We start from the raw sequence: 18,885 nt of genomic DNA, 5'->3' as shown, positions 1-18,885 counted from the left end.
TCGGGCTCCTGGCTCCTGGCTTCGGCCTGGCCCAGCTCTGGCCGTTACGGCCATTTGGGGAGTGCACTAGCAGATGGAAGATCTCTCCGTCTTTCTCTGTAACTCTGCCTTTCAAAAAAATAAAATACATCTTTAATAAAAGGGAGGGGGATTTCTTCAATGTTATAAAAAGCAAATATAGGGAAAGCAGGGAAGCACTACGGCCTAGCAGGTTTGCTCTCTGCTTGCAATGCTGGTATCTCATATCCAGCACCGGTCTTAGTCCCAGCTGCTCAGCTTCCTGTTAATGTTCCTGGAAAGGCAGTTCAAGAAGGCTCAAGGACTTGGGCCCCTGCCACCCACATGAGACATTAGCATGAAATTCCTGGCTCTCAGCTTCAGCCTGCATCAGACCTGTTTGTTTCGAACATTTGGGGAATAAACCAGTGACTAAAATCTCTGACTCTCCTCTGTGTCACTACACCTTTCAAATAAGTAAATATTTTTAAAAGCATATATGCAACTCACATATCTAGAAAAACTGCAGCAAACCAGACCCAAAACTAGTAGGAGAAGAGAAATAATTAAAATCAGAGAAGAAATCAACAGGATTGAATCCAAAAAAACATTACAAAAGATCAGCCAAAAAAAGAGCTGATTTTTTGAAAAAATAAACAAAATTGACACCCCATTGGCCCAACTAACTAAAAAAAGAGAAAAGACCCAAATCAATAAAATCAAAGGTGAAAAATGAAATGTAACAACAGACAACACAAAAATAAAAGAATCATCAGAAATTACTACAAGGACTTGTACGCCAGCAAACAGGGAAACCTATCAGAAATGGATAGATTCCTGGACACATGCAACCTACCTAAATTGAAACATGAAGACATAGAAAACCTGAACAGACCCATAACTGAGACAGAAATTGAAACAGTAATAAAGGCCCTCCCAACAAAGAAAAGCCCAGGACCAGATGGATTCACTGCTGAATTCTACCAGACATTTAAAGAAGAACTAACTCCAATTCTTCTCAAACTATTCAGAACAATTGAAAAAGATGGAATCCTCCCAAATTCTTTCTATGAAGCCAGCATCACCTTAATCCCTAAGCCGGAAAAAGATGCAGCATTGAAAGAAACTACAGACCAATATCCCTGATGAACACAGACGCAAAAATCCTCAATAAAATTCTGGCCAATAGAATGCAACAACACATCAGAAAGATCATTCACCTGGACCAATTGGGATATATCTCTAGTATGCAGGGATGGTTCAATGTTCACAAATCAATCAATGTGATACACCACAGTAATAAACTACAGAAGAAAAACCATATGATTATCTCAATAGACGCCAAGAAAGCATTTGATAAAATACAACACCCTTTCAAGATGAAAACTCTAATCAGGTATGGAAGGAACATTCCTCAATACAATCAAAGCAATTTATGAAAAACCCACAACCAGCATCCTATTGAATGGGGAAAAGTTGGAAGCATTTCCACTGAGATCTGGTACCAGACAGGGATGTCCACTCTCACCACTGCTATTCAATATAGTTCTACAAGTTTTAGCCAGAGCCATCAGGCAAGAAAAAGAAATTAAAGGGATACAAATTGGGAAGGAAGAACTCAAACTATCCCTCTTTGCAGATGACATGATTCTTTATTTAGGTGACCCAAAGAACTCTACTAAGAGACTATTGGAACTCATAGAAGAGTTTGGCAAAGTAGCAGGATATAAAATCAATGCACAAAAGTCAACAGCCTTTGTATACACAGGCAATGCCACGGCTGAGGAAGAACTTCTAAGATCAATCCCACTCACAATAGCTACAAAAACAATCAAAAATACGATGAAAATTACAAAACCTTAAAGAAAGAAATAGAAGAGGATACCAAGAAATGGAAAAATCTTCCATGCTCATGGACTGGAGGAATCAATTTCATCAAAATGTCCATTCTCCCAAAAGCAATTTATACATTCAATATGATACCAATCAAAATACCAAAGACATTCTTCTCAGATCTGGAAAAAAAATGATGCTGAAATTCATATGGAGAAACAGGAGACCTCAAATAGCTAAAGCAGTTTTGTACAACAAAAACAAAGTTGGAGGCATCACAATACCGGATTTCAAGACATACTACAGGGCAGTTGTAATCAAAACAGCGTAGTACTGGTACAGAAACAGATGGATAGACCAATGGAACAGAAGAGAAACACCAGAAATCAATCCAAACTTATATTTGATCAAGGATCTAAAACCAATTCCTGGAGCAAGGACAGTCTATTCAATAAATGGTGCTGGGAAAACTGGATTTCCACGTGCAGAAGCATGAAGCAAGACCCCTACCTTTCACCTTACACAAAAATCCACTCAACATGGATTAAAGATCTAAATCTATGACCTGACACCTTCAAATTATTAGAGAACATTGGAGAAACCCTGCAAGATATAGGCACAGGCAAAGACTTCTTGGAAAAGACCCCAGAAGCACAGGCAGTCAAAGCAAAAATTAACAATTGGGATTGCATCAAATTGAGAAGTTTCTGTACTGCAAAAGAAACAGTCAGGAGAGTGAAGAGGCAACCGACAGAATGGGAAAAAATATTTGCAACCTATGCAACAGATAAAGGGTTAATAACCAGAATCTACAAAGAGATCAAGAAACTCCACAACAACAAAACAAACAACCCACTTAGGAGATGGGCCAAGGACCTCAATAGACATTTTTCAAAAGAGGAAATCCAAATGGCCTACAGACACATGAAAAAATGTTCAGGATCACTAGCAATCAGGGAAATTCAATCAAAACCACAATGAAGTTTCACCTCACCCCGGTTAGAATGGCTCACATACAGAAATCTACCAACAACAGATGCTGGCGAGGATGTGGGAAAAAAGGGACACTAATCCACTGTTGGTGGGAATGCAAACTGGTGAAGCCACTATGGAAGTCAGTCTGGAGATTCCTCAGAAACTTGAATATAATCCTACCATACAACCCAGCCATACCACTCATTGGAATTTACCCAAAGGAAATTAAATTGGCAAACCAAAAAGCTGTCCGTACCACAATGTTTATCGCAGCTCAGTTCACAATAGCTAAGACCTGGAATCAACCTAAATGACCATCAACAGTAGAGTGAATAAAAAAATTATGGGACATGTACTCTATACAATACTATACAGCAAAAAAAAAAAAAAAAAAAAAAAAAAAAAAAACAAAAAACAAAAAAAAACCAGGGCGCCAGATTCTGTCCCGGTGCCCCTCTTCCAGGCAAGCTCTCTGCTATGGCCAGGGAGTGCAGTGGAGGATGACCCAATTGCTTGGGCCCTGCACCCCATGGGAGACCAGAAGAAGCACCTGGCTCCTGCCTTTGGATCAGCGCGGTGCGCCGGCTGCAGCACGCCGGCCACGGCGGCCATTGGAGGGTGAACCAATGGCAAAGGAAGACCTTTCTCTCTGTCTCTGTCTCACTGTCTAACTCTGCCTGTCAAAAAAGAAATAATAAATAAATTAAAAATTAAGAAGCAAGACAAGGAAACCTACTTTCACTACCTGTCCTGAAAGTTCCAACTAGAGCAAGTAAAAATGAAAAGCAGTAAGTATCCAAATTGGAAAGGAAGAAGCAGAATTGTCTGTATTTGCAGATGATGATTTTATAACGTAGAAAATCCTTAGGTATCCAAAAGAAATTATTACAGCTGAAAGGTTAACATGCAAAAATCAGTTGTATTTCAATACACTAGAACAAAATGAGTAATTTGTTCTTTTTCAAAACACTTTTTATATTCAGAGACAAACTTCTCTATTTCTGCAAAAAGACCATTGAAATTTTGATAGGGATTACATTTAATTGGTAGATCTCATTGGCAAATACTGCTATGTCAACAAAATTAAGTCTTTCAATTCATGGACATAGGATGCCATTCCATTTATTAAAGTCTTCTTTAATCTTCTCAACAATATTTGGTAGTTATCAGCATACAAGTGTTCCATTTCCTTAGTTAAATTCATTTCTAAATATTCTTTCTTCTTTATGGCTTTTGTAAATGGAAGTATTTTCTTAATTTCCTCTTTTCTTTAAAGACTTTTCCAAAGCTTCAGTAATCAAAATACTGTGTTATTGGCATAAAGGTAGGCATATAAATCATGAAATAGAATTGAGTCCAGATATTAACCCAAACATCTATGACCAATTGATTTTCAACAGCTATTCAATGGGGAAAAGAGTCTCTTCAACAATGGTCCTGGCACAACTGGATAGAACCATAAGTCTAAGGTTAGACCCTAACCTTGCACCATATACAGAAATTAACTGAAAATGGATCAATGACCAAATGTAAGAAATACAACTATAAATTCATAGAGGTAAATGGACTAAATCTTTATGACTCTCATTATGTAACATTTTCTTGAGTTTGATGCCAAACATACAAACAACAGCGACTTCAGCAAAATAAAAAACTTTTCAGTTTTTTTTTTTTTTTTTAATTTACTGACTTATTTCACTTGAGAAGGAGAGAGAAACAGAGAAAGTCTCATCTGCTGGCTCACACCCCAAATGCCTACAGAAGCCAAAGCTTGGCCAGGCCACAAAGCCATGAGCCAGGAGCTCATCCTGAGTCTTGCAACAGAGATGCAACTACTTAAACTATCATCTGGTGACATTTGGGGGCACACTAGCAGGAAGTTAGACTCCATAGCAGAGCTGGAAATCAAACTCACGTACTTCAATATGGGATATGGACACCTCAAGTGGTATCTAATCTACTAGGCCAAACACCCATCATAAAAAAAACAACTTTTATGTATCAAATTACACTATAAAGAGAATGAAAAGGCAATCTACAAAATGGGAGGAAATATTTACAAAGCACATATCTGATAAGGAGTTAACATCTAAAATATGCAAAGACCCTATACAGCTTAACAACAATAAAGCAACCTAGTTTGAAATAGGCAAAGGACTTGAATAGATATTTCTTTGAAGATACATAAACAGCCAAAAGAAAGTAAGAAAGTAGAAAAAATGTTCAACATCATTTTTATACCTATTAGCATTGTTACAATAATTGCTGGGAAGGATATAGAGAAACTGGAACACTCATACCTGGTTGGTGGGAATGTCAAGTGGTTTAGCTACTATGAAAAGTAGTTTGGCACTCCCTCAAAATATTAAACATAGAGTTACCACATAAATCAGCAACTGTACTCCTACTTATGCCCACACAAAAATCTTTCTATGAATGCTCATAGCAGCATTATTCACAACAGCGAAAAGGATAAAAAAATTTAAATGTTCACAAATGGATGAATGGAGAAACAAACTGTAATATTATCTATCCACAGAATATTCTCATAGAAATTATTAAGTACTCATATTTGCTTCAACATGGATGGGTCTTAAAAACACAATGCTAAATGAAAAAAGCTAGACAAAAAAAGACACATATTGTTAATTCTTTTTATGTAATATATTTTAAATGAGAAAATTCATACAGACAGAATGCAGATGACTAGTTGCCAGGGCTGCAAGTAAGGGTGAAAGGGGAGAGACTCCTTCATGGACACAAGCTTCGTTTTTGGGTGATAGAATTTTCCAGAATTAGATCGTGGTGACAGGTACACAATGCTGTCAATAGTACTAAAAACAACTCGACTGCATACTTTTTAAAAGTATGGTTAAAATATTTTTAAACTTTTATCTTAATTTTTAAATTAAAGAAAATCAGAAATAAGCATTTGAAAATTAGCAGTGTAAAAATACTCATCAAGCTATAAGAACAGACATAAATGCTGAGGTAGAAGTGTGGAGAATGAAAGAGAATACCATAAAATAAACTCTAGAGAACAACACATTATCTGTGTGTACAAGTGTGTGCACATGTGCATGTGTGTCCGTGTGTGTGCAATGAAGGAATCTGAGAAGTTACAATCAGGTCATACCAGAGACTCAACTGAAACAGAAACAAAGAGACGACCGTAACTGATTATTACGTAAGTATTTTCACTTCTTAACTGTAAGGAAGTGAAAAGTGTAAATATGGAAATGAAAGGAAAACTACCCAAACCTTCAATGCTGAAACAGTACCTGTCAGTGACAGCCATGAAGCTGAGGAGCAGGGTATTGAAAAGAGCAATCAGTTCCTTCTGCAGCTGTTGCCTGACAGCAGCGCGTATATCATCTGTTTCTTCTCGTGCCTGCGACTCCGTCAGCACCAGCAGGTCTAACAGTGGGGCTGAACTCTAAAACACGAAATTTGTAAGAAATGTATTTATTGTCTAATTGGGTCATATACTGCTCCTTGTAAAGATTTTGTTGTAACCATGTTCTAGATTAACAAAGAGTTACATCACCCAACTAGTAAGCATGGACTTTTACTGTATTAATAAAGAGGTTCTAAACTTAAAAGGTGCTTAACATGTTACCTCCATAAAAGGAAAGCAAACCTATTAGAGAAAACTGGGAGAAGCACAATCAGAAAAGCACAGCCACACCTATCTCACAGAGACTGCCATTATTAGACACTGGTACATCTCTCATCTTTGTCTGTGAATACAAACATGAATGTAAACAGCACTATAATTATATACTTTAGATAAAGTTGTTATTGAGAAAATCCACTATTGAATGAAATTCTCTACATCTTATTACCAATATTTCTTCAAAAAATATATTTTAAATAGCTGATTATTTTTCAACTCTAAGGATTTAGTACACCAACTAACAGGCAATGGTTTATAGTTTCACTGAGCTCCAACAAGTGGGCTCAACTCTGATTACATCTTATAAACTCTAAAGCATGAATAAATCAAAACTTTATAATAGTTTTGATCCTTTTGATAAATATTATGAAACTGTCCCAGAAAAGGTATCTAAATACTCATATGCAACTAAGCAACATATAGGAAGAAGCCCAAAGAACTCAAATGAGGATTATTACTGCTGTAATCTTTACCAGTATGATAGCCTAATAAACAAATACAACAAGTGTTCTGTAAAACTTTTCATATGTCTTTCCAACCAAAAAAAAAAAACTGCAGCTAAAAAACAGTCCAAGTGATTAGGACCCTGTCACCCAAGTGGCAGATCTGGATGGAGCTCCAGGCACCTGACTTTGGCCTAGCCCAGTCCTGGCTGTTGCAGTCATTTGGGGAGTGAGCCAGCAGACAGAAGATATCTCCCTCTAGTGTCAGTTGTTAAATCGACAACAGGAGTCACTGTGCACTTGCTCCCCATGTTGGACCTCTGTCCTTAATGAGTTGTACTATGAGAATTAACTGTAAAACATCTTCAAACTGTACTTTATACTTTGTGTGCCTGTGTGGGTGCTAATCATTGAAATCTCTACTGAGCATAGAGTTGGTCTTCTGTATATAAAGTCAAAAACGAATCATAATGGAAAATGGAATGGGAGCAGAAGGAAGGTGGGATGTGAGGGTGGGTATGGGGGGAAAGAAACACTATATCCCTAAAAGCAGTACATATGACAATTTGTATTCATTAAATGAAAACCTTCAAAAAATAAAAAAGAAGATCTCTCTCTTTCTTTCTAATTCTGCCTTTCAAATAAATATATTTTTTCAAAAAACTGGAACAGAAAAGGATTATTTCTCCTTTGCTTAAGATTTTATTTATATATTTGAAAGAGCTCTAGAGAGAAGGAGAGAGAAAGAGATCTTCTAGTTGCTGGTTTACTCCTCAGATTGCCACAATGGTCAGAGCTAGGTTAGGCTGAAGCCAGGACCCAGGAGCTTCTTCTGGGTCTCCAATGTCAGTGCAGGGTCTCAAGTACTTGGGTCATCTGCCACTGCTTTCCCAGGTGCATTAGAAGAGAGCTGGATTGGAAACGGAGAAGCTAAGATTTAAACCAGTGCCCAGATGGGATGCTGGCATCCCAGACAGCAGTTTTACCCGCTACGCTACAACACCGGCCCCAACAGGTTTATTTCTAATAACGCTGAAAGCATAGCACAAAAATGTCACATTAACACATTAACAGCAATATTAACACATACACAGACTATTTATTAATCACATTTATCACAGGCATTGTGCTAAAAACCAGAAAGAATAGCAGATTTCATTTAAATTTTTGACTAAACTAAGCACGTTCACTCTTGTTCCACAGATGGGCAAATAACAACTCGAAAACAGGCTACACAATATGTCTAAGTCACCCAAAGGCACAGCAAGAAGCATCCTACTCCAGAAGTAGTTAGTCTGTCTTCAGTGGTGTGTCACCTTACCAGCACATATAACAACACACAAAAAAAGAGATGAGCAAAATGCAACTGCTATTGATAGCAGTTGCCTTAAAGAGCTCAATTCTAAATTAGCTACATCCCTTTTAATAAAAGAAAATTTTAAAATGAAGAGAAAAAACCTTCAAATTGCTTATACTATATAGTATGAAGAGCATACTTTAATCACGTACAAACAATTAAAAGCAATTTAATTGAGAGCTTCAGAAAAGTATTGGGGACGAATGGTTTGCTTTTAGCTTACTCTACCATGTTTTACAACTAAACAGAATTTTTCCCAACTTCCCTACACCTTGAGCAAGAAATGCCTTTGGATCTACTAAAATTTTCTATAAAATAAGGGCAACTTCTGTGTTACAAGATTAAAAGAATCAAGGTAACAACACTGATAAATTACATAAATAAAGACAATGGTTGTCCTAGCCATAAATAACCAAATGTTGACACAAACACCCTCCGACTCCCTTAAATACTAAAATATGAACAATCTCTTCATAACAACAAGCAAACACCATTTTTATAAAATAATGTTATCAATTATTAACTCTTAATATACAAAAATTAAGTAGAATCTAATAGCACATGAATATACTGATACAGCATATCTAAAATTAAGATATTCCAATGAATCTCATCCCATTCACAACTTGTTTCTGCCTGTAGATTTCTGAGACTGTTTCCCTTCACATCTTCTATTCCCATGTAAAGATTCAGTAAACTTCAGCAACATCACTTCTAAAATATGGGATGAATTATCACTCCGCAAGAACAGACAGTACGGTAGACATCTCTACTAATGCCTATTGATCTCAAGTGCTTAATCAAACCTGAAGTTTTTGTCCTTACATTAGTATTCAGTCCTAACTTTAAACCAACTACTTATGACATTATGTTGTCACTACGGACCTCAAAAAGGCAATGACTTCTATATTAACGGATCACTTTTTTATGTACATATGGTTATAACTCATCAAATCCAATTTTAGATTCATCACAATCTATGCCAAAAGATCAACACTGAGTGTACATGAACTGTTATGTGAAAGTCAGCAAAGTATAAGTATACTGTGGAGTTCTCAATAGACTCAAAAAAGAACAAAAAAAATTATAGCATTGCTTTTACAAATTTCTATCAAAACATCTCATTCTGAAAAGGAAGGTATTCAAATTCATTCCATGTAGAGGGTTGTATATACAGAACACTGGCATTAAAAGTTTCTGAAGCACCTAAGAATTCAGTTTCTAATGTTTTGATAAAATACATAGCAAAAACTTTCACAAAGTTCCTAAATCCTCTCTCAGGAAGTTAGATGATGTTTCTTTTTACTTCCTACTAGCATTTTTTTTTACTTAATTGGGTATTCATATACCACACATTACAATTTGTTTCTGCAACCACAGCTTTTGCATATCATTTGATGTATGTCAACACAATCAAAATAATTTCTTATAAGTAATATATTACTGAACTACTTCAATCATTTCATACTTATTTTATCACTTTTAAGTGTCATAAAAGGCACTTTAAGGTGTCTCTTATCATAAACACTGATTATCACGTAATACATAATTTACCTTGAACATGATACTTAGAGAGTATGCTCTCTCTTTTTTTTATTTATTTATTTATTTATTTTTTTTTTTTTTTGACAGGCAGAGTGGACAGTGAGAGAGAGAGAGACAGAGAGAAAGGTCTTCCTTTGCCGTTGGTTCACCCTCCAGTGGCCGCCGCAGCCAGCGCGCTGCGGCCGGCGCACCGCGTTGATCCGGTGGCAGGAGCCAGGAGCCAGGTGCTTTTCCTGATCTCCCATGGGGTGCAGGGCCCAAGCACCTGGGCCATCCTCCACTGCACTCCCTGGCCACAGCAGAGAGCTGGCCTGGAAGAGGGGCAACTGGGACAGAATCCGGCGCCCCGACCGGGACTAGAACCCGGTGTGCCGGCGCCGCTAGGCGGAGGATTAGCCTAGTGAGCCGCGGCACCGGCAGAGAGTATGCTCTCTTAACATCCCATTAAAATAGTTATAGAAGACAAAGATAAAAGCCACCACAGCAAAAAAAAAAAAAAAAAAAAAAAAATCAAAGAAATCAATGAGTATCTCCACAAATGCCAAAACAATCCAAGAAACAAAGACAATGAAGACAACATGACACCCCCAAAAGAACACAACATTTCAGTATTAGATTATGAAGATGATGAGACTGAATAAATGCCAAGAAACACATCTCACTAACAAAGATGCATGCAGACTGAAAGTGAAAGAATGGAAAAAGATATTCCATTCCAACAAAAAACAAAAAAAAGCTGGTAGAGCCATTCTAAAATCAGACAAAATAGACTTTAACACAAAAAATGTTAAGAGACAAAGAAGGATACTATGTAATGATTAAGATTTCAATTCAACAGGAAGATGTCACTATTATAAATGTATATGTACCTAATTACAGGGCACTTGACTATTTAAAGAAAATGTTAAGGGATCTCAAGGAAGACATAGACTCAAATACAACAGTAAAACGGGATTCCAATATCACACTTTCAGCAACAGACAGATCAACCAGACAGAAAATCAGCAAGGAAGCATCAGAGTTAATTAACACTATAGACCAAATTCACACTATAGACCAAACAGATATCTACAGAACTTGTCATCGTAACATTACAGAATACACATTCTTCTCACCAGTAAATGGAACCTTCTGTAGGATTGAACATATGCAAGGCCATAAAACAAGTCTCAGCAAATTCAAAAATATCGAAATCATATAATGCACCTTCTCAGACCACAATATGACGAAGCTGGAAATCAAGAAATCTCTAGAACATATACAAACACATGGAGCTTAACAACATACTCCTTAAACAAACAGTGGGTCATAGAAGAAATCAAAAAATTTCTGGAAACAAATGAAGATGACAATACAATTTATCAAAACTTATGGGATATAGCAAAAGCAGTGTTAAGAGGAAAAGTTACAGGGCTGGCGCCGTGGCTCACTTGGTTAATCCTCTGCCTGCGGCGCCGACATCCTATATGGGCGCCAGGTTCTAGTCCCGGTTGCTCCTCTTCCAGTCCAGCTCTCTGCTGTGGCCCGGGAGTGTGGGAGCAACCCGGACTAGACTAAGTTACTGGAATTAAGACTTATTCTATGCATCTGCTCTCCCACAATATGGCGCTGAGAAGGGAGAAACAGCTTCTACACAGCTGCCTCCAGTTCAACCAATAAACTGTAGGACCTACTCCTGATTGGAGGAGAGCAGCGTACTCGGCGTGTGGGTAGCAGAGTTGGGATTGGTGGAAGAGGACTATAAAGGAGGAGAGAGACAACATGCACCAGGAACATCTAGGGGGAACATCTATCTGAAGGAACACCTGTGCAGCCCCCGAGAGAGCCGGCCGGCGGTGTGCCGCTCCCCTGCGGAAGTGGGGAAAAGTGGCAGGGGGAACTGCCCTTCCACGGAGGTGGAAGGGACGGTAGCCAACCTGGGAAGAACCAGCAGCAAACCCGGGGAGGGCCGAGCAGACAAAAGAACAGCGCAGGGTCCTGTGTCGTTCCTCCACGAAGACGGGGAGAGACATAATGGTGCCGTGACTTGGATATGAAGCCTAGGCAGGGTTTAGTGTCGTTCCTCCACAAAGAGGGGGAGCGACATAATGGTGCCAAAACCCGGGAAGGGCCGAGCAGACAAAAGAACAGCGCAGGGTCCTGTGTCGTTCCTCCACGAAGAGGGGGAGCGACATAATGGTGCCGTGACTCGGATATGAAGCCTAGGCAGGGTTCAGTGTTGCTCCTCCACGAAGAGGGGGAGCGACATAATGGTGCCGTGACTCGGATATGAAGCCTAGGCAGGGTTTAGTGTCGTTCCTCCATGAAGAGGGGGAGTGACACGGGAGGGCAGTGGAGGATGGCCCACATGGGAGACCAGGAAGAAGCACCTGTCTCCTGGGTTCAGATTGATGCAGTGCTGGCCGTAGCAGCCATTTGGGGGGTGAACCAACAGAAGGAAGACCTTTCTGTCTCTCTCTCTCTCTCTGTCTATAATTCTACCTGTCAAATAAATTTAAAAAAAAAAGAAGAAGAAGAATGTTACAGCAATTGGTGCATACATAAAGAAATTGGAAAGATGTCAAATAAATGAGCTATCATACATCTCAGGATCTTGAAAAACAACAGCAAACCCAAAACTACAGAGTAAATGCAATAATTAAAATTATAGAAGAAATCAACAATATAGATATGAAAATAAATTAAAAAGATCAGCAAAATGGAAAGCTTGTTTTAAGAAAAAATAAACAAAACTGATATACTACTGGCTGAACTAACCAAAAAAAGGAGAGAGATGACTCAAACTAATAAAACTAGATATGAAAAAGAATATGTAACAACTGACACCACAGAAATAAAAAGAATCCTAAGAAATGACTACAAAGAGCTTGTGCAAACAAACTCAGAAACCTAGAAGAAATGGAGAGATTCAAGGGCACATACAACCTATCTAAATTGAGCCATGAAAGCACAGGAAACCTAAACAGACCCATTACCAAGATGGAAACTGAATCAGTAATAAAGATGCTCCCAAAAAAGAAAAGCCCAGGACCAGATGGCTTCAAGGCTGAATTCTACCAGACATTTAAAGAACTCCAATTCTTCTCAAGTTATTCAAAACAATGAAAGGGAAGAAATCCTCCCAAATTCTTTCTATGAAGCCAGCAGCATCTTAATTCTTAAACCTAAAAAAGCTACAATAGAGAAAGAGAACTACAGACCAATTTTCCTGATGAACATACATGCAAAAATCCTCAACAAAATTCTGGCCAGTTGGGCTGGCGCTGTGGTGCAGCAGGTTAACACCCTGGCCTTAAGTGCCACCATCCCACATGGGCAAAGGTTCAAGACCCAGCTGCTCCACTTCCGATCCAGCTCTCTGCTATGGCCTGGGATAGCAGTAGAAGATGGCCCAAGTCCTTGGGCCCCCGCACCTGTGTGGGAGTCCTGGAAAAGCTCCTGGCTCCTGGCTTCAGACTGATGCAGCTCTAGCCGTTGCAGCCAACTGGGGAGTGAACTGTCGGATGGAAGCTCGTTCTCTCTCTCTCTCTCTCTCTCTGCCTCTCCTCTCTCTCTGTAACTCTGACTTTTTTCAAATAAATAAATAAATCTTACAAAAAAAATTTCTGGCCAGTCGAATCCAACAACACATCAGAAATATCATTCACCCAGACCAAGCAGGATTTATCTGCGTTATGCAGAGACGGATCAACATTCACAAATCAATCAATGTGATACCTCACATTAACAAATAGAAAAACAAAAACCATGTGATTATCTCAAAAGATGCAGAGAAAGCATCTGATAAAATACAGCACCCTTTCATGATGAAAAAAAAATTTTTTATATGACAGGCAGAGTGGACACTGAGAGAGAGAGACATAGAGAAAGGTCTTCCTTTTCCATTGGTTCACTCTCCAATGGCCGCTGCAGCTGGTGCACCACACTGATCCAAAGCCAAGAGCCAGGTGCTTCTCCTGGTCTCCCATGCAGGTGCAGGGCCCAAGCACTTGGGCCATCCTCCACTGCACTTCTGGGCCACGGCAGAGAGTTGGACTGGAAGAGGAGCAACCAGGACAGAATCCGGAGCCCGACCAGGACTAGAACTCTGGGTGCCAGCGCTGCAGGCGGAGGATTAGCCTATTGAGCCAAGGCACCAGCCTCATGATGAAAATTCTAAGCAAACTGGGTACAGAAGGAACATTCCTCACCACAATCAATGCAGTTTATGACAAATCCACAGCCAGTGTCCTACTGAATGGAGAAAAGTTGGAAGCATTCTCACTAAGCTACAGAACCAGACAACGATGCCCACTCTCACCACTGCTATTCAATATACTGAAGTTTTAGCCAGAGGCATCAGGCAAGAGAAAGAAATCAAAAGGATTCAAAATAGGAATGAGGAAGTCAAATTATCCCTAATTGCAGATGACATGATTCTATATATAGGAAATCCAAAAGACTCCAAGAGACTACTAGAACTCACGGAAGAGTTTGTTAAAGAAGCACGATATAAAACCAGTACACAAAAATCAACAGCCTTTGTATACACAGACAATGCGACAGCTGAGAAAGCATTTCTAAGATCAATCCCATTCACAATAGCTACAAAAAAAATCAAATACCTTGGAATAAATTTAACTAACGATGTCAAAGATCTCTATCATAAAACTACAAAATATTAAAGGAAGAAATAGAAGAAGAGGCCGGCGCCATGGCTCACTAGACTAATCCTCCGCCTGCAGCGCCAGCACACCAGGTACTAGTCCCAGTTGCTCCTCTTCCAGTCCAGCTCTCTGCCTTTGCTGTGGCCCAGGAGGGCAGCAGAGGATGGCCCAAGTACTTAGGTCCCTGCACCTGCATGGAAGACTGGGAAGAAGCACCCGGCTCCTGGCTTCGGATCAGCGCAGCGCCGGCTGTAGCAGCCATGAGAGGAGTGAACCAACGGAAGGAAGACCTTTCTCTCTGTCTGTCTCTCACTGTCTAACTCTGTCAAATAAAAAAAAAAAAATAGAAGAAGATCCACGAAAATGGAAAAATCTCCAAGTCATGGATTGGAAGAATATCATCAAAATGTCCATTCTTCTGAAAGCAATTTACAAATTCAATGTGACACCAATCAAAATACCAATACATTCTTCTCAGATTTGGAAAAATTATGCTGAAATTCATATGGAATCATAGGAGAACTCAAATAACTAAAGCAATCTTAAACAACAAAAATAACAATAGAGGCATCACAATACCAAATTTCAAGACATAGTACAAGACAATTATAATCAAAACAGCCTGATATTGGTACAAAAACAGATGGATAGATCAATGGAACAGAACAGAAACACCAGAAATCAATCTAAGCATCTACAACCAACTTATATTTGACCAAGGAGCTAAAACCAATTCCTAGAGCAAGGACAGTCTCTTCAACAAATGGTGCTGGGAAAACTGGATTTCCACATAAAGAAGTATGAAGCAGGACCCCTACCTTACACAAAAGTCCATTCAAAATGAATTAACGACCTAAATCTATGACCTGATTCCATCAAATTATTAGAGAACATTGCAAAAACCCTGTAAGACATTGGCACAGGCAAAGAGTTCTTGGAAAAGACCCCAAAGGCACAGGCAACCAAAGCCAAAATCAATAAATGGGATTACATTAAATTGAGAATCTTCTGTTTTGCAAAAGAAACACTCAGGAAAGTGAAGAGGCAATCAACATAACAGGAGAAATTATTTGCAAACAATGCAACTGATAAAGGATTAATAACCAGAATATAAAAAGACATCAAGAAACTCCACAACAGCAAAACAAACAACCCTGTTTAGAAATGGGCCAAAGATTTAAACACACATTTTTCAAAAGAGGAAATCGAAATGGCCAACAGACACGTAAAAAAATGCTCAGGATCACTAGCTGACAGGGAAATGCAAATCAAAACCATTATGAGGTTTCATCTCACCCCAGTCAGAATGGCTTTCATACAGAAATCAACAAACAACAAATGCTGGCAAGGATGTGGTGAAAAAAGTACCCTAATCCACTGTTGGTGGTAATAGGAACTGGTAAAACCACTATGGAAATCAGTTTGGAGATACCTCAGAATTCTGAATACAGACCTACCACCCCACCCCTGAGAATGTACCCAAGGGAAATGAAATCAGCCATTAAAAGAGTTATCTGCATCCCCGTGTTTATTGCAGCTCGATTCACAATAGCTAAGACCTGGAACCAACCCAAATGCCCATCAACTGAAGACTGGATAAAGAAATTACGGGACATGTACTCTGTGGAATACTACTCAGTGGAAAAAAAAGAAAGAAAATCCAATCATTTGTAACAAAATGAGTGAAACTGGAACACATTATACTTAGTGAAACAAGCCAGTCCCAAATGGACAAATACCACATGTTCTCCCTGACCTACGATAACTAATAGAGCACCTAAAAGGAAATCTTTATAAATGAAATTGAGACTTTGAGAAGCAATGACTTGAATAGACCTTCTCATGAATGTCAAGGAAGAGAATTTTGTTTTCTTTTTCCCCCTTAATGTAGAATTATATTGGGAATGGGAGAGGGAAGAGGAGGTGGGGTGGGAGGGCAGGAATGATGGGAAGAATCACTATATTCCTAAAGTTGTATTTATGAAATTTATACTCATTAAATAAATGGTTTCTTTGGGACAAAAATAAAATAGTTACAGAACATGAAATACATGAGAATAAATTTAAACAAGAAGGTGAAATACTTGTACACTGAAAACATTAAAACACCAATAAAAGAAATAAAGAAGGCACAAAGAAAAGTGACAATAACCTATATTCATGGATTGGTTAATTACTTTATTATAATGCCCATTATACCCAGTTTTGAGATTCAATGAAATCTCTATCAAAATTCCAGACATTTTTCACAGAAATAGAAAAAAAATTCTAAAATTCATACAGACCCAAAAAAAAAGACTTCAAATAGAAAAAGTACACTGAGCAAAAAGAAGAAAATCTAATATAACATACTAGCTGCCTTCAAAATATACTAAGTATATCTTAAATATATAAAATATACCAAGTAACAGTAATCAAAACAAGCTAGTAATGACATAAAATCAAACACCTACACCAATAGAACAGGACAGCCCAAAAATAAATCCATAAATTTATAGTCAATTGATTTTTAACAAAAATTCCTAGAACGAATTCCTAGAAAAAGTCTATCCAATAATATACAAAGCACCTGTGTCAGTATTTTTTTTTTCTTTTTTTTTTTTCTTTTTTACAGGCAGAGTGGACAGTGAGAGCGAGAGAGCGAGAGAGCGAGAGAAAGGTCTTCCTTTTGCCGTTGGTTCACCCTCCAATGGCCGCCGCGGCCGGCGCGCTGCAGCCAGCGCACCGTGCCTATCCGAAGGCAGGAGCCAGGTGCTTCTCCTGGTTTCCCATGGGGTGCAAGGCCAAGCACTTGGGCCATCCTCCACTGCACTCCCGGGCCACGGCAGAGAGCTGGCCTGGAAGAGGGGCAACAGCGACAGAATCCAGCACCCCGACCGGGACTAGAACCTGGTGTGCCGGCGCCGCTAGGCGGAGGATTAGCCTATTGAGCCGCCGCACGAGCCCGTGTCAGTATTTCTTAAAAGACATATTTGTGGCCAAGAGGTAAATGAAAAAATCCTCAATATTATTAATCATCCGGAATATATAAATTAAAACTATAATGAGATATCATCTTACATCTGACAAATATGTATAGATTTTTGTCTACTAATCAAATAAGTATATATTGTTTTAACTATCTAGTTTCAGTTACATACAAAGATACTCCTCAATGTTCCTGGGAAAGTAGAATTATAAAGATAAGCTTGTTTTGCAGGAAAAAAAATTAATTCATGTAGGTTTTCGTAAAGTACATTTTCCATGAACTTTCTGAAAACCCCTCACGTGCATGGATTTTGAACACTTCGCACCAAAATAAGTTTATCTTTTAATTCCATTTCCAACATAGTTTCTTAAGTATCCTCATCATTTAGGTAAATATATCTAAATATGCACAGTGATTTTTCTATTGTTATGTACTGTGTACACAGCCTTTTAGTCAAACAAAATTAATTCAATTATTGCACAGATTTTTCAAGAAAAGGTCCTAGAACTAAAGCCACGCTAGTCATCTCTGCTATTTTCAGAGCAGTCGTAATACCCAGCAATTTAATACCCAGGATATAAGAACTCTGAGCAAGATCATTTTAGGGACAATGCTGTAACATACTGGGTTAAGCCACCTCCTACAATGCTAGCATCCCATATGGGCACTGGTTCAAGTACCAGCTATTCCACTTCTGACCCACCTCCCTGCTAATTCAACTGGGAAGGCAGCAGAGGAAGGCTCAAGAGTTTGGATACTTGGAACCCACATGGAAGTCAGAAAGACAGGCATGGAGGCACGGCATTACATAAGTAGCCAAAGTTTCTCTGTTTAACATTTGAACGGAACACTGAATAAAAAGTGTAATCATCAGCTATATGAACAATTAAGGGAAGAGCATTCCAACCAGAAAGAAAAGGAAATGCAAAAGCACTCAGGCAGCTGAGAACGCCATGTTTGAGAACATCTAGGAGACCAGTGGGCAGAAACAGGAGCAGAGTGCAATGGTAGGAGATGGTGTCAGACAGTTTCAAACTCAAACATAGCCTTGTGTCGTACAGTGAGTACTATGAAGCTTAATATGAATGACAGAGCTGGTGCTAGAGAATTTGAGCAGGTGAGTGGCATGTGACTTAAAAGATCACTATGGCAGCTGTCTTGAAAGCAACAGGCAGCATGAGTGGAAGGCCGAGGGCAGATAATGAGGGGTGGCTGTAGCTCAGCATAGGGTAGTAATGATCAACAGGATCACTAGGTTTTTTGGTTGATTGGCTTGTTTAAGATAACTGAACAGGGGCTGGCGTCGTGGCTCACTTGGTTAATCCATGCCTGCAGCGCTGACATCCCATATGGGCACCAGGTTCTAGTCCTGGTTGCCCCTCTTCCAGTCCAGCTCTCTGCTGTGGCCCAGGAGTGCAGTGGAGGATGGCCCAAGTGTTTGGGCT

General features: G+C 39.0%; 1 protein-coding gene across 4 annotated transcripts in view; it reads right to left on the bottom strand.

Moving 5' to 3' along the window:
• Positions 1-18,885, bottom strand: part of RTTN (rotatin) — a 230,378-nt gene that overhangs the window by 121,783 nt on the left and 89,710 nt on the right. For all 4 annotated transcript variants that reach the window (XM_008261459.4, XM_051851884.2, XM_051851886.2 and 1 more), the window contains one exon: positions 6,087-6,241. In XM_008261459.4, coding sequence (XP_008259681.3) covers positions 6,087-6,241 — 155 coding nt within the window. The remainder of the gene's footprint in view (positions 1-6,086; positions 6,242-18,885) is intronic.

The sequence above is a fragment of the Oryctolagus cuniculus genome, chromosome 10, assembly GCF_964237555.1.
Source record: "Oryctolagus cuniculus chromosome 10, mOryCun1.1, whole genome shotgun sequence".
Taxonomy (NCBI): Eukaryota; Metazoa; Chordata; class Mammalia; order Lagomorpha; family Leporidae; genus Oryctolagus; species Oryctolagus cuniculus.
The sequence above is the reverse complement of the archived record's forward strand: the minus strand, read 5'-3'. Positions and strand labels throughout refer to the sequence as shown.